The 24,286-nt window shown below is 55.2% G+C and overlaps 1 protein-coding gene and 1 pseudogene across 1 annotated transcript; one reads left to right on the top strand and one right to left on the bottom strand.

Moving 5' to 3' along the window:
- The first annotated feature begins 14,024 nt into the window (after window positions 1-14,024).
- Window positions 14,025-16,178, top strand: LOC137467583 (class II histocompatibility antigen, B-L beta chain-like; annotated as a pseudogene).
- A 1,654-nt stretch (window positions 16,179-17,832) lies between these two features.
- LOC137467598 (zinc finger protein 436-like) lies at window positions 17,833-18,741 on the bottom strand. Its single transcript, XM_068179075.1, has 2 exons — window positions 18,071-18,741; window positions 17,833-17,995 (listed from the first exon to the last, which is right to left on the bottom strand). Exons 1-2 carry the CDS (start codon window positions 18,739-18,741, stop codon window positions 17,833-17,835), a joined length of 834 nt encoding a protein of 277 aa, XP_068035176.1.
- Between the last annotated feature and the right edge of the window lie 5,545 nt (window positions 18,742-24,286).

Genomic DNA, 24,286 nt, shown 5'->3' with positions numbered 1-24,286 from the left:
CGACAAACCACCAGACTTTTGTCCCCGATGCAGGAGAGGGAGACATCTCGTGAATGAGTGTCGTTCGCAGACAGATGTGGATGGAAGAACTCTACCACATCCGGAAAACGGGCAAAAGAGCGTGGATCATCGCCAGCGTGTTTCGACACAAATCATGGCGGTGACGCAAAGTCAGCAGGGACAATCCTTGGGGAACAACAAACAGATCCCCTCAGCAGAGCAATCTCCAGTGTCCCCAGCGACCCAGACTTGGTACTGCCCAGATTCCAATGCGTGCTGGCAACCTCCAAATTGACGTGTCTTTTGGACAACAGCCACGCAGCGATACCCACGGGTGTCACTGGGACTTCTTGGAAAAGGCAAGATTTTTTGATAGTGGCCAGGGACAGAAGCAGCATTCTTAGACTTGTTGTTTATCCATCCTTGATTCCAGCAAACCACAAAGAGGAGCTGATGGTCACTGCAAAAGCCCTTCGACTACCTTTGACAATTCCAAAAAATACACCGAAAGCCCAGGCCATGGCTTTGCCATCTCATGCAGGAAAGCAAATCATGCCAGTATTTAACAAGCAGGACTCTTTTTCTGGTGACCAAGTGGAAATACATGCGTCTTGGGTGAAACATTTGAGCCGAGATCGACCCATCGTTACCTGTCAATTGACTAGTAATGAAAAAACAGTTGTCATCACAGGGATGCTCAACACAGGGGCAGATGTCACAGTCATTTCATACATGTTTTGGCCCCGGGAATGGGACTTGGTTGCACCTTTGAGCTCTCTCACAGGCATAGGAGGAAGTTCCCTATGCATGCAGAGTGAGAACGCAATTGTTGTCACAGGTCCAGGAAGAAAAACAGCAATCTTCCATCCTTTCATTGTGCAAAAGCCCATCACAGTGTGGGGAAGAGTCCTCTTAGCACAACGGGGACTGAGATTGGAGTTGGATTTTGAACAGGAGTCACTGTGGCACTCACCACTCTGAAATTGACTTGGAAAACAAATTATCCCGTTTGGGTGGATCAGTGGCCCCTTGAGCGAAAGAGATTGAGTGCATTGAAAAAGTTGGTCCAGGAACAGTTGCAGAAGGGACACATCAAACCAACGAACAGCCCATGGAATTCCCCAGTGTTCATCATTCACAAGAAAACTTCAGGATCTTGGAGACTGCTTCACGATCTCAGGAAGATCAATGAGGTCATTGAAGACATGGGACCACTTCAGCTGGGACTTCCATCTCTCTCAATGATCCCGAGAGATTGGTCGCTTGTGATCATCGATCTCAAGGACTGTTTTTTCAGCATTCCACTCCATCCAGATGATGCTCCACATTTTGCATTTTCCGTTCCAAGCATCAACAGGGAGGAGCCCCTGCAAAGGTGCCATTGGACGGTTCTCCCATAGGGCCTGAAAAATTCCCCAACCATCTGTCAATGGTACGTGGCTCAAGCTTTGCATCCAGTGCGGAAGAAACATCCGGAAGCAAAAATCATTCATTTCATGGATGATTCGCTCATTGCAGCACCAACAAAACAGGAGGTGCAGAAAGTCCGCGACTGTGTGATCGCAGAGGTGCAAAAAGCAGGACTGGAAATCAGTGCCTCAAAAATACAAGAGATTGCACCTTGGAAATATCTGGGATGGAAGATCACAAAGCAAACAATAAGGCCACAGAAACTGGACATCAACACAAAAGTCACCAATCTGCAGGACTTGCAACAGCTTTTGGGGGAGATCAACTGGATGAGACCAATCTTGGGAATCACAAATGACATTTCATCATTGCTCGACCTCTTGAGAGGGGACAACAACATCAAATCTCCCAGAACTCTCATGCCTGAAGCACAGAAAGATCTTGAAAAGATCACAGAGATGATTCAACAGAGACAAGCACATCGCTTTGTGAAATCACTGCCTTTCTATTTGGCAGTGCTGGGGGAAACAGCACAACTGTATGGGTTGATTTTTCAGTGGGATTCATCTCAAAGGGACCCTCTTCTGATGATAGAGTGGGTTTTTCCAGCTTACAGGCCCTTGAAAACAATTCTCATAGACTTGAAGATGATGGCTCAGATCATCATCAAAGCAAGGACAAGGTTGCTGACAATGTCAGGCAAAGATTTCTCAATCATTCATTTACCCTTGAAAAAAAGATATTTTGAGTGGGCAATGCAAAAATCACAAGATTTTTCAATTGCGTTGTTAGGGTATCCAGGAATCTGCACAGTTAATTTTCCAGCTCACAGAATGTTAAATGCAAAAATAAGTTTCAGAGAAAACCCAAAAATAAGTCAGGAACCAGTGGAAAGGGTGACAGTGTTCACTGATGGTTCAGGGAAAACTCACAAATCAGTGATCACATGGCAAAACCCAAAAACAGGGGAATGGGAATCAGATACCAAAACAGTACAGGGTTCACCACAAATTGTAGAATTGGCAGCAGTGGTCAGGGTTTTTCAGTTATTTCAGGAACCTCTCAGTCTAATCACAGATTCAGCATATGTTGCAAATGTGGTCAAACAATTGGAGGGATCACTTTTAAAGCACACAGGTAATGAAATTCTATATTCATATCTATCATGCATGAGAACAATCCTAGAAAGCAGAGAACACAAATACTTTTTTGCACACATCAGGGCGCATTCCTCGCTTCCAGGGTTTTTAGCAGAAGGGAATGCTCACGTGGACAAGCTCACGATGCCCATCTCACAGCCTCTGCCAGACATTTTCAAGCAAGCAAAATTGAGCCATGCATTTTTCCATCAGAATGCACAAGCATTGATGGAATCCTTTTGCCTTTCAAAAAGCCAAGCGAGGGAAATCATCAGTGCTTGCCCAGATTGTCAGCTTGTGCAGCCACCTGCATCCACAGGAGCAGTCAATCTGAGAGGATTGCAAAGTCTCCAGCTGTGGCAAACTGATGTCACAAAATACCCATCTTTTGGGAGGCTCAAAAACATCCATGTTTCGGTCGACACTTTTTTTTTTTTTTTGCATCATTACATACAGGGAAACCGCAGAACATGCCTGCAGACACTTTTTACAAGCATTTGCATCATTAGTGGTGCCACAAGAAATAAAAACAGATAATGGACCAACTTACACAGGCAAGGTGCTTGACAAATTCTTGAAAAAATGGGGAGTCAAACACATTTTCAGTATTCCTCATTCTCCCACGGGTCAAGCAATCATCAAAAGAACACATCACACCCTGAAATCCCTTTGAGATAAACAAAAAAAGGGGGGAGGCAGGTGCAACACCTTCTATGCGGTTGAACAAAGCTCTGTATGTGTTGAATTTTTTAAATGGTTCTTTCTCTGAGCCCACTCTACCAATTTCAGACACTTCACAAACAGCACACAAGCAAAACTAAGGGAGAATCCTTTAGTTTTGATCCAAAACCCAGAGACAGGACAAATCAAAGGCCCATTCACAATAATCACTTGGGGCAAGGGTTTCACTTGTGCCTCCACAGGGCGAGGACCGAAGTGGGTGTCAGCAAGGCACGTGAAACCTTATCGGACGCAGACGCAAGCAAACGCGGATCCAAGAAGCAAAGAGGCAAGCACGCAGACCAAGGCAGACGACGATGCTGTGGACATCTCATCAGACAACGATTGACAGCTCAGAGACTTGGGGTTTTTCTTGGGACTCGGGGGTCATTCGGGTGTTGCTGCACTGCAAGGTCTCTCACAGAGAGTGAGGACATGGGCATGGGGTAAGGCAGATAGTGTTCATGTGCTTCATTCTCTTGCCTGTTGCCTTGGGCAATAGGACAGATTTTCCTGTGAGACAACCAAAGGGAAATGTGTGGGAGACTTTGGCAGAGGCGACGGGTCATGGACAAAGTGGCAAGGCAGGTTTTCTTGGTGCAAACAGGAGGGGGAGATGTTGAAACTCAGAATGTCCCTTGGACACTCTTGGATGTTCCGGGCCCAGGACAGAAGCATTTCAGACCCTGGCATGCAGCCGGAAACCCCTGTGGCTTTGACTCTGACCCATGGGACAATTTAACAACCTTGCAGGAAGAACAAGAAATCACACAAGTTTAGATATTATTGTAGAAGTAGTCACAAAGTGAAAGAAAGAACTTTTGAGTGCTGTACAGGGGGGTTTTAGGCCTTGTACAGAGGGGTCTGAGTTTTGTACATGGGGGTCAGAAATTCTAAGATGAAGGGACTTGGGCGTGCCCTGTCCTCCTTCTTTCTCCTTCCTAACCTCCATGTTCATGGTGATGTTGGCACTCACAGATTGGTTTAGAGCAGAAAGTCACCATTCAATATAGGTGATAGGCATTGGGGTAAAACCATAAACATTTAACACGTCATGGATGATATAAAAGATGGCACCAGGCCCCTGGCAGTCAGTGTGTGCCTTTGTCTGACCTGCTGAACGGACCGCAGCAGCTCAGGAAGAAAATCTTTTAGATAACACACAATAAACTACCTTGAGACAGGACGAATGAAGACTACTGAGTCTTTCTTTGAAGACACGGGTTGGAGGAGAGACATTTCCATCTTTCAGGGCCACCCCAATCTGGGGGTGAGCCCTGACACACAGTTTGTAACCAAGAGTCGGGTGCAGCCGAGAAGGCTCCAAGCGCCTCCTTCCAGGCTGACTCTGCAGATGCCGAGGCTGCTCTGGGCTCTGCCAGGGCTCTGCTGGGGCTCAGCTCTGGGCGAGGCTGGGCCCGCTCTCCCCTCACATTGCTCCGGGCAGCTGAGTCACACAGGGAGAAGGAAGGGACACGTCAAGGGAGTTGAGGTTTAAGAGAGTTTTTATTCAAAAACTGCCATAACAAACAGGCTGTCATAAGAGCCGTAACAAACAGGCTGTCCTAACTACCTTAACCAACTAGCACTGCTAACTACCATAACTAACTAGCTGTCCTAACTAACTACTGTGACTAGAAGCTGTCCTCCAGTGCTTCATCTCCTCTGCTGCTGCCTCAGTTGCTTTGCTGCGGTGATCAGAGGGGTCAGGCTGGAGAGAGGCTTGGCTGATGATAAAAATGGGTGCTGCCCAAAGGAGAAAAAAGAAAGAAATGAACCGTTACTTTCCAGAGTCAACTTCCTCACAGGCTCTGTTGCAACAGGACAAAGGGAAATGGTCTGAAACTCAGGAGAGGGAAGCAGGCTCAGATGAGATCTAAGGCAGAATTTTTTTAGCAGGAGAGTGGGGAAGCACTGACAGAAGGTGCCCAGAGATGTGGGAGGTGCCTCCTCCCTGGGAACATCCAAGCTCAGGTCAGGCAGGGCTCTGAACCACCTGTCCTGCTTGAAGATGGCCCTGCTCGCTGTGGGGCCCCAGGTGCAGATGACCTCGAAAGGCCCCTGCCAAGCCAAACCAGGCGAGGATTCTGCTTGCTTTGCGTGTGGAAAGCAGCGAGACCGGAGACCATCGGAGGGGCCCCACAAGAAAACCCCTCCCTGGCGCTGCTGCTTCCCCTGCAGCTGCTTGGCATTCACCTGCAGCAGCTCCTGGGCAGACCAGCGCCGCTCCTCGTCCGGCTCCAGGCTGCACTCGAGGAAGTCCCGCAGCAGAGCCGACAGGCGCCTGGGCTCCTGCAGCTGCGGGGTCCCGTTCTGCCGGATCAGAGCGCGAGCCTGCAGGAAAAGCAAACTCAGCGCTCTGCCAGCTTCCTTCCCACCCACAAGTGCTCACATCGACCCCGGCTTCCCAGCCCCAGCTCCAGGGGCCCTTTCCTCCCTGGCAGAGATGCTGCTCACAGCTCATTTTTCTATGCCAACCAAAAAACCCAAACCCTGGTGCTGCCGCAGCCATTGTAAAGAGCTGGTGCACTTGCTTCACATTTTCAGGTCATCCTCACAGCCAGAAGAGCTTCAACAACGTACATCCCAAAGCAAATTGTGTCTGGAGACTGCAGAATATGTGTCTGTGTTGAGACAGGAGTCCTCTGGGAATTCCCTTCCCCATGTGCAGAAACCTCCAGCTGCTGCTCCCAGTGCAGGGTCACCCTGTGCTCACAGGCCTCTGCAACCACGGGAGAATTGGCCTCTTACCATGGCCCTCGTTTCCTTGAAGTAAGGAGGTTCTCCTTCCACCATCTCGATGGTCACAATGCCAAAGGACCAGATGTCCACCTTGGGGCCGTAAGGAGAACTGGTGACAACTTCTGGGGCCATCCAGTGAGCAGTGCCCACCATGGAGCTGCGCTGGTCCTGCTCAGGGCTGAGCTGAGCGCTGAGGCCAAAATCAGCTGAGGACAGAAACAAACACTGTCAAAGGCAGCTGGAATGAGGAAACCAAGCACAAAGACTCCCCACTCTCAGTCTGAGAATGCAGTAGTGAAGTCAGCTGGAAAAGTCCTCAGGGCTGTAGCCAAGGAAAGATGGAACTGAGCTGGACCCTTAAAGAAACCCTCAGCTTTCGTGCAGTTGCTTTTACTGATTCCCTTGCAGCTTTAGATTCCAACTCCTGCCCCTCTGGGAGGGCCATTGCCAGAGCAAAGGCACCCCTGACAGCCTGCTCCTCTCCTGAGCTCTCTGCAGGGGCAGCCGCTCTCAGCTGGCAGCAGGGCCGGGCAGTGCCCCCAGCAGCCCTTGTGGGGCTCTGGCCGTCACTGGGAAGCAGCCCCACAGCCGCACCCCGGGAGCGCCGTGCCTGGCCAAGAACACCCACCCAGCTTGACAGAGCCGTCCATTCCCAGAAGGATGTTGGAGCTCTTCAGATCTCTGTGGATCACCCGGTTCGAATGGAGGAAATGCAGGCCCTGCAGACACTGAGAGAGAACAAGAAACACGAGGGTAAAAACCAATGGCCGGAATATATCACACAAGAAAGGACAGTTTAGAATTCTGCCAGCAGCGACTTTGCTGTGACAGGCCAGGAGTGCAGTGCAGACAAGCTCCAGGCAAACGGTTCAGGGCAAAGCTGAGAACAGCACATCAAATCCAAAACAGACAGAGAGTGCCACAACAGCAGGAAAGAGAACAAGAACAGAGTAGAAGTGCAGTGCTGCTGGCAGGCCGTTCACTGCAGGGGCTCTTTCTTCTCCAGCTCATAAAAACAACAGAGAAACAAAGCCCTGAGCATGGAGCCACTCCTGCTCTCACGCCCTCTTGGGAAGGACCATCGTGTCCAAGGCATGGCAGTCACAGGCAGGATCCCTCACCTCCCGACTGACAGCTGCCATCTCTCCTTCAGCCATGCGTGTCTGTCTGACAACGTCCTGCAAAGTTCCTCCATCCATGTATTCCATCACCAGCCAGAGATCTCCATCGACAAGGAAGCTGGAAGAAGAAAGCAGTGGCATGGAGACCAATGTGCAGTGCTCAGTTCCCCCATGGAAAAGCCTGGAGTGGAGTTTTGTTGCCAGGTCACTTGTCAATGAGGACAGAATCCGATGGAGAGACATTCCTGCCAGGCTGCACAGCCCTTGGGATCTGCACAGCCTAAAGGAGGAGACCCCTGTGAGAAAGGAGAGGCCTGAGATGGCAAGCAGGTGAAAAATGCAGTTTAGCAAAGGCCCAGATCAATGTGGAACCACAACACTGGCCCCCAGCTGGTTCAGCTTCTGAACTCAGCAGTTCCACCCTTCACTCCAGAACAAGGCAACACAGCTCCCAGGGTTATCCAGGGGAGGAGGCCGGGCAGCACTTGGGACAAAAGGGGTCAGAAAACCTTTCAGAAAGTCCCTTCAGAAACAGGCAAGGCCAGTGACAAATGGGCAAATGAGGCATTTCTGGGAACAAGAACCTGGTCTTCCTGGCATCTGCAGCAATGGGAAAGGGCTGGGAAGAAGAAGCCAAGGGAAATAATTTCTGCTGTGGTTTACCAGCACTTGTTGTAAGACACAGAAAACAGGGTCAACTTGAAGGGAAAACCAAACCAAAGCAACAAAAGCACATGGAGGGAGCGAACTGCCAGGCTGTTGTTTTGGGAAGGTAAGGCTGGGTCAGGCATTTTCAAATCAGGCTACAGACTACGGATGCCAGGAAAGGTTAAGGCAGGGCCCAGGCACGGGATAAGGCCTGAAGCACTCACCTGTCCAAAGAGCTGACAATGTTGGGGTTCTTCTTGTTCTTCAGGAGCAGGAGCTCATTCACAGCTCGTTCCCTGTTCTGCCCTCTCAGACTCATTTTCTTTATGGCCACCTGAAGGGACATTGCAGACCTTTCACTGGAGGAGTCTGTGGCAGGAGGCCGCAGCAAACACGGAGCGAGTCTTTTTGGGGCGACGGAGCCCGGCTGTGCCAAACTGCCTTGGGATGGGACACCAGAGCTCAGCAAGTGCCATTCCCACAGCCCATTGCTCTGCTCGCTGGGGGCTGCTTACAGGACACATGGCCAGAGACATTTGGCCTTGCAAGCTCTGCAGAAATGGCCCCTCAGCTGTCAGCCTCCAAGCTCTAACCACATTCTCTGCACCTACAGTCTTCTCAAATGGCCTCAACACTCTCATTATTGTTCAAACACACTTTGCAAGCAGGAGGTAATTCTGGTTCTGTGCAAACAAAGCAAAACAGCTGGGAACCCTTTAGCAGTTCTATGGGATTGGGTCATGATTTCAGATGCAACTGCTCTGGTTGGGGTTGCACAACAAAGGAAACACACACATCCATTGCCCTCCTTGCATTCCTTTGGGCACTTCAGAAGGACCAAGTCTGTCCCAGCTGTGCTCTGCAGGCTGACACGGCTCTGCCTGCAGAGGAGCAGCCTGTGCAGGAAAGCTCTGCTGGCCCCCAAAGCTGCAGCCACAGCTCCCAGCAGAGAGGAGAGCCCTGGAGAGCTGCCAGACGTGCTGGGCGTGTTGACACTGACCTCTCCTCCAGTGGCCCTGTCGAGTCCTTTAGAAACTGTTCCAAAAGCCCTGGAGACAAAACAGCAGAGAAGAAAGAAGCAGCGCTTTAGGCCCTGGCAGTGAAAGCCAGCCCAGACAGGAGATCTCTGCTGCCTGCAGCGTTCACAAACACCTGGGGGCATCGACCCTTCCAACAACAGCGCAGCAGCCACCAGCCCTCTGCCATGCAAGGTGTGCCAGAGAAAACTGAGACCCAACACCAAGGAATTGGGCTGGAGCAAATCCCAAATGTCCATGCTGCACTGCTTTAGTTTAAAACCTGAAGTGAGCAATGGGTGTCTAAAGAACTGGAAAAGAATGCATTCCATCCTTTTCCATTTCCTGCCTAAGACCTGCAGGATCCACAAGGGCCCTGCCATCAGGCAGGTGATGCATTTTCCCCCAGAGTGCATCAGCTCTGTGTCTGTTACTGAATGTATGGGCTCTACTACCTGTGCTAGAATAGAGCACTTATTAGTTCAGCTCTGGTTTCTGTTTCTAAACCATTAGGTTGTTAATCCTGACCCGAGGATATTTTTTGAAGCAAAATATTTGAAAGAAATCTCCTTGAGAACTGTTTTCTGACAGTCACCAGATGGTGAGTGGCTCTTTTAGGCAATCCAGTTCCAGGGACAGAGGATCTTCCAGGTCCTGCTCCTTGCTGCAGGCAGGACACTGCCAGCCTCAGGGGCCTTTGACGGTGCCTTCGGAGCACAGGTATCAATTCTGATCAGGACTGAGGGACAGCAGGATGGCGCCCCAGTGTCTGGAGGTGTTTGGAGCTCTCCTGACTTCTCACTTGATCCTGCACCAGCACAACACCTGGGCCTGCTTGTGCAGAAGTAACTGCCGTGCACTTACCCTTGGCCAATCTGCTCCACTTCCAGGTATTTCACGGCAGGCTCCGCCAGGCTCACGGTGTTCCCTGAAAGAAACCACGTGGAAGACGCTCCCTCCCAGAGTGAGACCCCGCCTTGCAGCAGAGCCAGAATGCAGCCCCCCTCCCTGGGGCCGTCAGCCCCTTGGTCTCAGCTGGGGAAGGACAAGAAATGACCCTGGCACATTCAGCTGCAGAGCAGCACTGGGTGCAGCTGATGCCGAGACACACACACAGCACCCTGCCCTGGCACACAGGAACAGAGCAGACGTACTCAGCTGCATCAGGCACCACTCCCCTCTCCCCTCTGGCTGCAGGGCTGTGCTGCTGTCAGAATGTTCAGCCCAGGATCCCACAGCCGAGGGAGGTTCAGTGTCCTCTTCCCAAGCACAGGGAGCTTCTCCGTCCTCTTCCCAAAATGCTGCAGGTTCGCCATCATCTCTCCAAGACAGGGGACGTTCACTGTCTGCTTCCCATGCTGGGAGAAGTTCAACCTCCTCTTCCCAAGCCACAGCATATCCTCTGTCTTCGTCCCACGCCGGGAGATGTCCACTGTCCTTGTCCCACACCGCAGGAGCCTCGCCGTTGTGTTCCCACAGCGCGGGATGTTCGCCCTCGTCTCCCAGAGCAGCGGGAAGTTCACTGTCATCTCCCGGAACTGAGGGACGTTCACCATCGTCCCCCGGAACAGCAGGAAGCTCACTGCTGCCTTCCTCCTCTTTGGCCTCCTCTTTGGAAGCAGAGGGAGCCAGAGGAGGTGCTGGTGCTGCTTTTGTGCCCTGTGGACAGACGGCAGCGTGAGGGACGGGAAGTTCTGTCTCAGTTATCACCTTATTTACCCTCAGCTGCACATCCAGCTGCACTAAGCAGAAATTGGGTTCGGAGCTGTTCAAACTAACAATGGGCTAAAGTCGACATTGCCCCTTATTGTTGGGAATTCCATATTCCACCATGGCTAGAGCCAGCAAGCAATGCTCTGCCTGCAAAACCAGACCTGCAGCTCTTCAAAAGCTCTTCAGCAGAAAAGGAGAAAACTCCCAGGGATCCCTTTGCTGCTGCAAGGACACTGGCAGGAACTTTCCTTCAGCCTCCCAGGCTGGCACATGGCTGCCACATGCCGAGCTCACAACTTGCTGCACAATTCCAAACACCAAAGGTTCCTTTCCCACTCACCGAAGGAGGAGCTGCTCGGGATCCACTCATGAGGTGCCCTGCAACGGGAGAGGGAACATGAACCAGATGCTGTCAGGAAAATAACTGCCTGTGGTGGGAAATGCCCCGGAGCAAGGCAACCCCGAGAGAGCATTTTGCTTTCACAGCGTCCCTCCAGGAGCCACAGTCCCTTCGCACAGCAAGAGAACAGCACAAAATACTGGGCTGGGTCAGCTCTTGGCTGCACAGGCAGTTCCAGGCTCTGCTGCCACAGACTCCCCGCGTGAGGGAACAGAACCCCCCAGGGCTCATTGCAAATGCTGTGCACGCCCCGCTGGCTGCAGACACCCCCTTTTCCAGCTGCAGCTGCTGCCAGGAGCTCTCCCAAAGCAATGGTGTCTTCATGGCAATTTGGTTCCAAAGTCAGCTCAGGCCCAGAGGAAGAACAGCAAGCACACAGCAAGCCCAAAGCCACAGCACCGAGGAAAAACCTCGACTTACGTGCCAAGTGGGTTAAAAAATACCCCGCATACGCCACAGAGTACAGCGTGCAAACTGCAGCAGCCACGTGCTGGATCATTTTGGCTGCGCTGCACACGTCTGCAGACTGTAGCCCTGCAAGCACAGAAGGACACCCGTCAGGGCTGGGCTGGCTGCTGAGAATGCCTCGGGCAGGAGGATCTTCTGGCAACGAGCAGTGCCCAGAGCCACTCTGGACACTGAGGCCTCCGTGTGCCACAGCAACGGGAACACCTCGGGGACGTGGCAGTGCTCCTGTGACATCACAGCAGCAGCTCACGCAGAAACCGCCTGCAAGGTTCTCCTGTGTCACAAAGGAGCACAAAGAGCCCTCCCAGGGCACAGCCTGTTGCCCAAAGGATCCAGGAGGAGCTCTGAAAATGCAGCAAACAAGGACACCCCATAGCCCAGCCTGAACACTGAGGAGGAACAAGGACAGCACCAAAGCAGAGCAAACATGACCTTTAGTCACTGACACTTCTGGCTAAAACCAGCAAGCCGTGTTCCATCTGGGATCTTTGTTCACGTTCTAAAAACAAGCAAGGTTCTCCACTCTAAATATAGAGAAGGCAGGAACTGGGCAGGAGGTGGGATGAGGAAGGAGGAGGAGGAGGGAGAGAGGAAAAGGAGGAGCAGGAAGAGGGGAGCAGGAGCAGGAAAAGGAGGAGAAACAGGAGGTTCCAGTGCCCCCTGTGGCCGCAGCACCCTTGGCCCCGGGACCATCGCCCCCAGCTCATCCTGCAGGTGAGAGGGGAGGGGGAGCTCGTCCCAAATCTATCGGGGGGTCCCTGAGAGGGTTTTTTTATTTGGGTGTGTTTGGAGCTTGCAGATTGTGGAATTGAACCCAATATCGTCTAGGAGGCCCAAATAAACCCTGGGAGGTTTTTTTCTCTGTGTGTGTGTGTGTGTGTAGGTTTGGATCTTGCAGGACCCCAGAGCTGAGCCCCTTGGGGGGATCTTTGGGAGTCCACGTTGCCATTGCCCAGGGCCACCAGGGGGAGGACATTGGTCCTGGGGACCCCCGGGGCAGCAGAGAAGGGGCAACCCCTGGGACCCCCAGAGTGGGGGGAGCAGAGAGGGGTGATCCTGGAGCTGGGTGACCCCAGGCTGGCTGGAAAGGGGGGGAGCCTGGAGAGGAGGGACCCCTCGGACCTCAAAGTAGATCATCAGGGCAGAAGGGACCCCATGGACCCCCCAAAAGCCCCTGGATTATCCCTAAGCAGGAGGCCGGAGACGGGGAAACCCCTGGAGCCATTGGACCCCCATCATCCCAGGGAAAGGAAACCTCTGAAACCCCAAAAGTGGAGAGATCAGAGATCGGGAACTTCTGGGAGAGTTGTTTTGGGCTGAACCTTGATATAGTGGAGATTTCCATGGACACAAGACTCCTGCTGAGTTCTAGGGATGGACTTGGGCAGGAGGAGCCTCTACTCCAAGGCGCTCCCACCTTGGTTTTCCCCAAACCAGGATTTTTCATTCCAGGGCGTGGCTGGATGGAGGAGGAGGAAAAGCCCCGGACATCCTGCAGGAGGAGGGGCTGCAACCCCAGCCCAGGGAGCTGCGGGGAGGAAAGAGCCCCCCTGAGCCAGGAAGGTGGCCGGAGATCCAGCCGGAGCACGGAGCTGGTGGAGAAGGCTCATGGCAGGGAGAAGCCCCACAAGTGCAAGGAATGTGGGCAGGGTTTCAGCTGCAGGTCCACCCTGATGGAACACCAGAACACCCACACTGGGGAGAGGCCCTGTGAGTGTGGGGAGTGTGGGGAGAGCTTCAGTGGGACCTCTGACCTCACCAATCACCACAGGATCCACACTGGGGAACGGCCCTATGAGTGCTTGGAATGTCAGAAGAGCTTCAAGTGGAATTCAGAGATCGTCACTCACCAGCACTTCCACACAAGGGAGAGGCCCTGTGAGTGCCCCGAGTGCAGGAAGAGCTTCATGCGCTGCTCCAGCTCCATCCCCCATGGGAGGATCCACGTTGGATGATCCCCAGTGAGTCCCGTTGGGCAGAGCCCCGGTGACCCCGCTCTGGGTGATCCCAGTTGGGTGTGGGGAAGGTGTTGGAGAGATTTCTTTCCCCTCTCCTTGTCCCGGTGTGATTTGGTTAGTAATAAATTCCCTCCCTGTGCCCGGGCCGGGTCTGTTGTGCCCGTGCCGGATTTGCTGAGGGATCTCTCCCGCTCCTTGTCCCCAAGCAGGAACCCTCGTTTCCATTTGCTGTCCCTGTGCGGCTGCGGGGGGCAGGGACAGAGTGGCTCTGGGGGGTGCCTGGCATGGGGCCAGCGTCACCCCTCGCCACGGGCACCCCTGAGACCCCGCGCAGCCGGGCACACATTTCTGGGCACAGCTGAGCTCCCAGCTGCGCAGCGCCCCAAGGCTCCCCGTGCCTGGAAAAGCCCCAGCCGGGGCTGCAGCGTCCCGGAACCGCTCAGCCAATCCAAACGCAGCCAAAACGCGCTGCAGCCAATGGGAGCGCGAGGAGTTGAGGAGTCATCGGTTGTGTGGCAGAGCCTCGGCAATCGGTGCCCAAAAGTGCTCGGAGCCAATGAGAGCGCGCGGCGCTGCTGAGCCCGCGCTGCTCCGGACTGGTGCTGCCAGCGCAGCGCGGCCGCTCTGGGGCTGGTGCTCCCTGGGCGGCGCTGGCCATGGGGCGAGTGGCGGCAGCTGGGGCCGTACTGGTGGCACTGGTGGTGCTGGGAGCCCCCCCGGCTGCGGGCGCGGAGCTCTCGGGAGAGCGGGGGGGGCGGGAGGCGGTGGGACAGGGGGGAGAATGGGGAAAAGGGGGCGGTGGGAGCCCGAAATTGCAGGGGCAGGAGGAGGAGGGGACCCCGAAAGGAAGAGCGGGAGGGGCTGAGGATTGGGGGCAGGTGAGGAAGGGGTGGGAGAGGGTGGGAAAGTGGGGAAAAGGGGAGAGTAGGACCCCAAAACTGAGCGGGAAGGGGGGCTGGGCTTTTCGGAAATTGTGTTTAAAAGGTTGGGAAAGAGGAAAAGGAGTAAATGGCACACCAAAACTCATCTGGGGAGAGGCTGAAAGTCGGAGGGGAGAGGATGTGAAAGGGGAAGTGTGGAAGGGTGGAAAAGAGGAAGTGGCAGCTCGGGGAGGAGGGATCCATGGCGGCCTTGGGGCACAGAGGGTGCGGAGTGGGGATCCGGGGTGGATCCCGGAGCTCTGGGGGTGCTGGGGGGCACCCCCGGACCTGTGTCCTGCACACACAGGGGTGTTCCAGTACGTGGGAAAGTCTGAGTGTCACTTCATGAACGGCACGGAGAAGGTGAGGTACCTGAGCAGGTTCATCTACAATTGGGAGCAGTACGCGATGTTCGACTGCGACGTGGGGCACTTTTTGGGGTTCACCCCCTATGGGGAGACAGCAGCCAGGTATTGGAACAGCGACCCAGACGTTATGGAGCAAAAAAGGGCTGCGGCGGACTGGCTGTGCCGGTACAACCACGAGTATCTCAGCCCGTTCCTCACGGAGCGCCGAGGTGAGCGCGGGGCAGAGCGTGTCCCCTCGGGCCCTGCCCTGGCAATGACCCTGGAGCCCCTCAAAACCTCCCTGGGATCGGCCCAGAGCCCTCAGCCCTCCTTGTGCCCATCCCCGAGACCTTGTGTCCCTGCCACTGACCCCCGTGGCTCTCCCAGTCCATCCCAGTCTCTCCCAGTGCCTCCCGGCTGTCCATCTCAGCCTAGCGTGGTGCTGCCGCCTCTCAGCCAATCAGAGCGCGTGTCTCTGATGACTCATCAGTTGCCAGGCAGACCCGCAGCGCCGAGTGCCCCGCACTGGACTCGGCCTCCCAGTGCCGCGCGCTTCGTTCCCAGTTCCTCCCAGTGCCGCCCCAGTCCCTCCTAGTCCATTCCCAGTTCATTCCCAGTTCACTCCTAGACCTCCATCCTCCCTCCCAGTGCCCCCCATCCCCTCCCATCTCTCTGAGTGCCACCCCAGTCCTTCCCAGTCCATTCCCAATCCCTCCCAAGGGCCACCCCACCCCTCCCCTCTCTCTCCCAGTTTTCCCCAGCTGATCCCAGTCTGTTCCCGCTGTCTCCCAATGCCCCCCAGCGTATCCATCTCGCTGGTGCCCTCGAGCTCCCAGCCCGGGGCTGCTCCGTGATGGATTTCTAGCCTGCCCACACCCAGCTGAGGTGGTTCCAGGGCCAGCAGGAGCTCTCTGTGGTGGCCACCGACATGGTCCCCAACAAGGACTGGACCTACCAGCTCCTGGTGCTGCTGGAAACACCCCCCTGGCGCGGGCTCACCTGCAGCTGCCAGGTGGAGCACATCAGCCTGGAGCACCCCCTGAGCCGGCACTGGGGTACAGGGGAGGAATTGGGGGCGCTGGGAGAGCCACTGGGATGTGCTGGGAGCAACTGGGAGGGAGTTGGAGACAGCCTGGTTTCAGCTGGGAGAGGGGCTTGGAGGTGTGGAAGGGCTGAGAAGGGGTTTGAAGGATGCTGGGGAGGGTGGGATGGGGTTCTGGGGGTCCTGCTGGACACTGGGAGGGAGTTTGGAGGTGCTGGGTGTGACTGGGAAGGATTGGAGTGAGTCTAGAGGAGCTGGAAGGAGATTGGGGATGGAAAAGCAGAGGTTGGGATGAGGTTGGTTGTGCTGGGAAGAGACATGGAGGGGTCAGGGTGAGTCCTGGTGAGGCTGGGAAGGAACTGGGACAGGGTTTGGGGTGTCTCTGAGAGGTTTTGGGGGGTCCATACCCCTGCAGAGCCCCCAGAGATGCCACTGGATGCCGCCCACAGCAAGATGCTGGCAGGGATCGGGGGCTCCGAGTTAGGCTTCGTCTTCCTGGCGCTGGGGCTCAGCTTCTAGGAGCTTGTGTGCTCCTTCCCCGGGGCCCCCAGCCCGGCGTCACCCCCTTTTCTCTGCACACAGAGCTCCTGAGCCGCCGCCGGCTGCAGCCCCTCCCCGTGGTCTCGGGCCCGGCCGGGACCCCCCGCTCCATCCCCACGCTGATTTTGGGGGGGTCGTGTGTCCCCCCAACCCTGCTGTCACTCTGCCCCCGCCTGCCTGCTCCCAGTGTTCCCAGTAAAGCTTCCCAGTTAAACCCAGCCCAGGTTATGGGGGGCAGTGGGGAGGGACTTGGGGGGACCCCACGCGGGGGCCGGGACTGGGCAGGGAGGGTGGGGTCCAGGTGGGGAACACTGGGTGCTGCGGGTCTGCCCGGCAACTGGTGAGTCATCAGCCCCGCTCGCTCTGATTGGCTGACTCTTGTCCATCGCGTTCTCTCATTGGCTGAGGAGAGGCCCGGGACTGGAGAGAAGCAACGGCAGAGATCCCGCCCCGAGCACCGGCACGGGGACAACAGACCCAGCCTGGGCACACGGAGGGAATTTATTACCAACCAAACACAGCAGCACAAGGAGAAGGGAAAGAAATCCCTCCAACACCTTCCCCTCACCCAACGGGGATCACCCACAACAGGGCTTATCCACGATGGAGAGACGGGGACAGCCGAGTTTAGACCAGAAGCCAATTTCATTGAGGGTACCAGGTGTTTATACAGGGCTTTACTTGTGTGGTGCTCAGATAGGGCTCGATGTTTGCTAACAATTTCCCATTGGTTACACATTCTTCATGACATCACGGCACCTGGGAACATTATCTTATCACAAAGTCTCACAACAGGTTGCTTGGTCACTTCTTGCCCAGGGAGACTTAAACTGTGTCTGTGTCTCCCACAGTTTCTGCTCAGTCAGGCCTCAGATATCGGCCCCTTTATCAGCTCCATTGTTTTCCTCTCTGTTTTATTCCCCATTCGGGGGCACCAGGGCTCTGCCCAACGGGGGTCACTGGGGATCATCCAGCCTGGATCCTCCCATGGGGGATGGAGCTGGAGCAGCCCACAAAGCTCTTCCCTCACTCTCTTCCCTCACTGTCTTCCCTCACTCCAAGCTCTTCCCTCACTCTCTTCCCTCACTGCAAGCTCTTCCCTCACTCTCTTCCCTCACTCGAAGCTCTTCTTTCACTCGGGGCACTCGCTGGGAGAATTGAGGCGAAAAATGAAAAGCTTACAATTCTGATAGATTTGTCAGATTTGGTACGTATTTCAGCACCGCGCGCACGCCAGGCTTTTCCCTTCAATGGCCATGCATGTTCCTGAAAACTCCGGATTCTTTTTTATTACTCTAGCTAATTTACATATTCATAGAATTTCACAATACGTTCATGCATATTCATTCTTCTGATTTTGCCTTACACTTACAGCTAGTTACAGTTGTACTCACTTTTTGTCAGAAAGTACAGAGAGAACTCCTGGGTCACTCTGCGATGTCTGTTTCAAGGTTGGAGGAGTCTTTCTTATCTCTTTAGCATACAAATTTGCATTCTTTCTCTTTAGCTGGGGCAGTTTTGCTTGTGCTCCAGTTACTAGACTAAACAGCATATTTTACTTATGTTTGCAAGCACAAAGAAGAACATTTTACCTAAGTCCAAAGGGATTTCTACCCTGTTAAATTTTTACACTATTTCAGGGCTTCCCTTACTGGTGCCTCCGTTGGTGTTGGGTCAAGTGAGAGCTCTGTGAGAAGCTCTTCCCACACTCCCCACACTCGTAGGGCCTCTCCCCGCTGTGGATGCGCCGGTGCAAGGTGAGGTTGGAGTTGCGGTTGAAGCCCTTCCCGCAGTCGGGGCAGCGGAAGGGCCTCTCATCTGTGTGAATCCGCTCATGTAAGAGGAGAGTGGAGCTGGTGTGAAACCTCTTCCCACACTGGGGACACTCGTAAGGCCTCTCCCCAGTGTGGATGCGCTGGTGTGTTCTCAGGATAGAGTTCTGGCCAAAGCTCTTCCCACACTCCCCACACTCATAGGGCCGTTTCCCAGAGTGGATCACCTGGTGCTGGATCAGGTTGGAGCTCCGGCTGAATCCCTTCCCACACTCCCCACACTCGTAGGGCCGTTCCCCAGTGTGGATCCTCTGGTGCTCGATCAGTTTGGAGATGTGGCTGTAGGCCTGCCCACATTCCAAGCACTCGTATGGCCACTCCCCAGTGTGGATCCTCTGATGCCGGATAAGGCTGGAGCAGTGTCTGAAGCTCTTCCCACACTCCCCACACTCGTAGGGCTGTTCCCCAGTGTGGATCCTCTGGTGCTGGATCAGGTGGGAGCTCTGGCTGAAACCCTTCCCACACTCCCCACACTCGTAGGGCTGTTCCCCAGTGTGGATTCTCTGGTGCCGGATCAGGTGGGAGCTCCGGCTGAAACCCTGCCCACATTCCAAGCACTTGTGAGGTTTCTCCCTGCCATGAGGCTTCTCCACCAGCCCCGATATCCGGCTGGATCTCCGGCCGCCTTCCTGGCTCAGGGGGGCTCTTTTGTCCCTGCAGCTCCCTGGGCTGGGTTTGCAGCCCCTCCTCCTGCAGGATCTCCGGGGCTTTTCCTCCTCCTCCATCCAGCCACACCCTGAGAATGACAAATCCTGGTTTGGGGAAAAAACAAGAGGAGAGCACCTTGGACTGGAGGTTCCTCCTTGTCCCACTTCATCTAAGGAAATCACTGGGCATCTTGTGTCTGTGAGAACCTCCAAAACAACAAGATTCACCCCAGAAATACTGCAAAATTCAAGACACAGATAAAAAAATCCCCACACCTCAAAATTCAGCAAAAACCTCCTTCAAAAGATAAAGATTCAGCTGCCACATAAAACCAAAGCAACAATATTTAGCCCAAGCAAGCTCAGAAACACCAAGATTCACCCCGTGAAAATCCTGGATCCCCCTCCACAGTCACCTGCTGCATGTGGGGGGAGCAGCGCTCCTGGGGCTGGGGGGAGGCTGCAGACACAGGGAGGGGCGGAACCTTGTGCTGCTTCCTGTTTCTGCTCCTCTTCCTCCTGTGTCTCTGCTCTTCCTCACACTCCTCTTCCTCCTGCTATTCCTCCTTCTCCTGCACAATCCCACCTTCTCCTGCCACGCCCATCCTTTGACCATTTTGTTCCTCAACCCTGCTTCTCCTTCCCTTCTCCTTCTGCCCCCAGGCCCAGCACCCACTGCCAGCTCCCTCTTCCCCCCAAACCCACAGCATCCCAGCGCAGGGGCAGGGATGGAGCTGGGGCAGGTCGGGCTGGGGCAGCGCTGGGCTCTCGGCCGCTTCCGCCAGCACTCGGTCCCCACTGCAGCCGCTCCCGCCAGGACAGCGCGGGGGGGCCCGGCCTTGGCGCTGCCCCACTCCCACCTCCCCAAATTCCCCTCGCGGGGGCGATGGGGCCGAGGGGGGGGCGCAGGTGGGCTCCAGGTGGGGAACGCTGGGAGCTGCGAGTCTGCCTGGCAACTGGTGAGTCATCAGCGCCGTGCGCTCTTATTGGCTGAGCTCTGCCTGAGGGCTGGGGCTGCAGCAAAGAGGGGACACCCTGCTCCAGGGGGGATGTCCCGAAAACGGGGGACCCCCATGAAAGGAACAAGAGGAAAGTGTCTTTACAAACAGATGCTGTGAATCTGCTCCGAGATACGGCCAGGCACCTGTACATAAGGAAGTGACAGGAGAAGCCATTGGTTTCAGGAAATGTTATCAATTGATGACACAGACTGCTGCGCAGCCAAGGTCCTGCTCAATTCATGAACTTCCCGAAGAACAACAAAGACTTAACAGAGCCAGGAATATCGTTTGCTATACAATAGTGGGGTGCATATGAAGGGGGTATGTAGAGGGTGGATTGGGAAGTCTGCACCTCTCAAGTACTTCAGCCAGTGGGGAAAGGGAGAGGGAGATGTGGCCAGGAGAATTGGGATGAAAAGGAGGCTGTGTCCTCCAACAACTGCAGAGATCCCATGGGGAATATCCCATGGCCTCTCCCATTTCTAGGAATGAAATTACTTTTACAGGACTCCTCTGTCTGCTTTGTGGACAGAAACCTCTGCTGATGTCAATTTTCCCACACACCCTGGGGCTCATCCGGAATTCCTTCCACCATCCGGGGCGGCGGGCAGGGAGTGCAGCTGAAGGTGCCTCACCCACTTTGGGTGATCGGCTCCCTTGGCTGGCGGCGGCACCGGGGATCGATTTGGGACCCGGGAGTGACCAGGAGACAGACGAGGGACACATCAGGGGGGTCTGTGAAGAGTCAGCAGGGAGAGAGCACTGAAAATCTCAGCAGTGAGTGCACTGGGATCTTCGGGGAGTGAACATGGCAGGGCACCCAGGGAGGGGAGAAAAGGGAAAGCCAGGGAGGGGTCCTGGCCAAAGGGATGATGATCCCAAAATGTCTCTGAAGAGTACCCTGGGAGAATGTTGAGGTAGTTTGCACATTCCCCCAGAGGTAATTAAGGACATGGACAGCCCGGGGGGCAATAAGGGAAGTGGAGAAGGGATTTGGACAACAGGGGATGGATGGTGTTGGTGTGCTGGGAAGGGATTGGGTGAAGGGCAGTGTGCAGCAATATGGTGAAGGCAAGAAGCAGCAGGAGGAATCTATGTGGTGAGAAAAAGGATGACGGAGAAGGGAAGGAACAGAAAAATACAGAGGACTGAGATGTTTTTCAGCACTGTTCTATGCTCAGAATTTGCTAGCTGATCCAGATAATTTCCATTCTGGGTTTCCCGGAGAGGAAAAGAAGGAGGTCAGGATGTCAGGGGGTTTCTCTGTGGTGGGCAGTGGAAGCACCGGGCGCAGAGGTGCGGGACTGGGAGCACGGGCTGGGGGCCTGTGGGGAGCTGCGGGGCCGGGCCGGGGCTGTGGGGCAGCCGGGGCTCAGCGCTGGGCGCTGCCTGACCCCACCAGCCCCGGGCAGGGCCGGCAGTGGCCCCCGGCCCCCAGGAGCCTGCGGGACGCCCCGGCCGCTGCCCGGCCCCGTGGAGCTGCCGGCCCTGCCCACCGGGGGGGCCGCCTTTGGACACTGCGGCAGGACAGGGACCGGCTCTGGGATACGGTCTGGGGAGGGGACCCTGAGCACAAGGAGGAAAACAAAGACACATCTGGGAAATGCAGATTGTACATGGAAGGATCAGGATTTTCTATTAAGCATTTGCTTTGGGTCGCTGGAGAAAGGAAAGATTTTGCACAAAGCTCAACAGCTCTCAGAGGATGAGCACCCACAGGCAGTGAGCGCGGCTGCAGGAGTGGCAGAAGGCGGCCCTGGAGCACTTGGGCACAAAGGCACAGCAGCTGAATGCAAGAAGGGATGAGCAAAAGGCCAAGCTGAAGGCAAAGGCCATGGCACAGCTCCTACAGCCCCTCAGGGATCAACCCCACGGCCCAAGGGGGCCCCAGCACCCAGGGGACGGGGTCGGCCACAAGCACCTGGCAGAGGCATTGCCCTCCTGGCCAGGGGAGAGCCCACCCAAACAGCCCCTGGGAAGGAGTCAGGGCTGTAAACCAAGATGCCATGGGTACGGCTTTTGCCGTTGGCTTTGGCAAGAAGAAGAGCCAGACCCAGGGCAGATATTCAATTCTCTCCCTTGCAATTGATCTTGGGAATTCCTTACCCTGGTAATTCTCCACCCAGTGCAGGGTGGGGATAAGGGATGGACATTTAAAGCAGTCTGTGGCCAGAGTCCTGTCTCTTGTGAAATCTCTCCCACAGGAAGCTGGGCTGGCACAGAGCCTGCCTTGGCACTTTGCTGTTCCCAACATCCAAGCAGGACATCGGGCCCTGCCTAAGGAGGGCAAAGCAGCCCCACTGGTGGCCAAGTGGCGTGGCCCATGCCAAGTGTCCCTGAGGCCAGAAACAGCCCCCAGCACAGCTGAGCACGGGGGGACCCCTCAGCCTGGGCTCCAGGGCTCTGAAGCCCCGGAGATTTGCACTTCCCGCCTGCAGCAGGAGCATGGGAGGCCCCCACGGAGCCTGCACTGAAGGCAGCGCAGCAGCAGCCAGGGCTCCACAGCGGGGCAAGCCCCTGGGCCTGCCCACACATCCTCTGCTCAAATCCTCTGCCTGGGCACCCTCCTTTGGCATCTCCAGCCACCGGGGCCAATCCTTGCTGCCACTGCTGCAGCTTCAGTGCTTTCTGGGCCTGCACTGCCACAGCTGCTGGCGAAGACAACGGCACAATTCCACTCTGGGTCTCAGCCACACTCACACACTGCGCTGCCTGGGATTGCACTGATGGAAAATACACCAGGTCACAGACTTTAACATTTTTAACATTTTATTTCTCCACTCAGCCTTGGTTTGCCTTGGCCTCGGGGAAAGAAATGGTAAAGGTTTTTTAAGGGATGTTCCACCACTCAATGGAGATGAGTTTAACATCTCAACACACTGGGAATGGCCCAAAAGATTCCCACAAATATAACGCCCAGCAGCAAACAGCAACCAACACCTACTCCAGACACTGCCCCCGGCAGAGCTGGAGACACCTGCTCTGGAAAAGGCTGAGAAGGAAATCCAGCAGTTCCGACCTGATGAACAGCAGAAGCCAAGAAATCCGGGTCCAATAGGAACCCAAATACTAAAAACTGCACAACTTGAAACTACAGAACATTAAACCAATGGATTTAGATTGGTTCAGACTGTATCAAGTTTGGGAAAAATCCAGTTAAACCCACGTGTCATGGAACGATTTTCTCTGCACACCCGGGCTATGTGGGGATGGAATGATTTCTGTTGCAAATCTTGGCCAGAATCAAGGAATGCCTTGACTCCTACACTAAACATATTGGTGGAGTTTTCCTTTCTTCTGCACTTTCAGAGCAAAGTTTATAACAGAAGAGTATTTTTTGTAATAATCCTTCTTCTATATTGCCGGTTAGGTTTTGGTCAGGGATGAGAGAATGAGTTTTTACTCCGAGGAGAAGTAGAAAAAACTTAATTGCCTTGGGATTTTTTTGTGTATGTCTGTGTGAGAGATACCAAAATTTTGGTCTGGGTTTTGCAACGTTCACCTTCAGGCTGCATTTTGCAAAACGAGAAGAGATTTAAAGGTGACCCTTTCACTCATAAACACTAAATAGATGATTTGAAGGAAAAAATAAATAAAGCAGCAGTTTGTGGGGGGAGCACATGTGAGACTGCTGAAGGCTGCTCTGGAAGAGAAGCTGCATTCCAGGCAGCCAGCAGAGGAGCTTTAGAAATGCAAATTAACACTGCTGGGGCAAAGTGGGGACAATGGACCTGCCTCTTCTTGCCTGGGGCAGGAATTGGGCTGATTCCCGCTGCCCCTCACCCCAAGCTCTGCCTGCCTGCACAGATGGAATCTGCACAGCTGAAGGCAGAGCCCATGGTGAGGATCTCTGACTCTGCAACAGAAATGGGTGAAGCTGCAAAGGGAAACAGCAAATGGAGGATGTTGTGAAAACCTCACTAAAATAAGGGGGGATCATCTCTGTGCCCAGGCGGATCGGGAAGTCTGAACCTTCCAAGTCCCTCAGCCAGTGGGCAAAGGCAGAGGGAGATGCGGCCGGGAAAATGAGCATCCAAAGGAGGCGGCGTGCTACAACAAGGGCAGAGCCCGCATGGCAAATGCCCCACGGCCTCTCCCTCTGCTCAGCAATCGAGTCACTTTGACAGGACTCCTCGGTCTCCTCTGGCCACAGAAACCTCCGGCGACGGGAATTTCCCCGCACGGGCCCGGCCACGGGGCAGCCACCTCTGTCCCAGCCACAGCAACCGGGACGAGCCAGCGCTGCTCCGGCAGCGGCTCCTGCCCAGGCAGCGGCGGGAAGGAGACCGCGGGCAGCCGCTCCCGCAGCGCCCTCAGCCCAGGGCCGGCACGGGCCGGACACGGCACCGCCAAGCCGCCGGAGCCCCCTGCCGCCCCCTCCGCCCGCAGCGAGCCCCGAGCCCCCGCAGAACCCGGCGCGGCTCCCACCTGCGCCGGGGCCGCCTCCGAGCTCCGCCAATGCCGCCTCCCCGCGCTCCGGCCGCTGCCGCCGCTCCCGGGCCCGCACAGACGCTCCGCCAATGGCGCCGCTGCCGAGCCAGGGCCGCCCTCAGGCCGCCAGCGGGGCCGTGCTTCGCCCCGCTCTCACCAATCAGCGCGCCAGAACCGCGACTGACGGCAGC

Source organism: Anomalospiza imberbis, unplaced genomic scaffold (genome assembly GCF_031753505.1).
Source record: "Anomalospiza imberbis isolate Cuckoo-Finch-1a 21T00152 unplaced genomic scaffold, ASM3175350v1 scaffold_69, whole genome shotgun sequence".
Classification (NCBI taxonomy): Eukaryota; Metazoa; Chordata; class Aves; order Passeriformes; family Viduidae; genus Anomalospiza; species Anomalospiza imberbis.
Note: the sequence above shows the minus strand (reverse complement) of the source record. Positions and strands in the feature narration are given on the sequence as shown.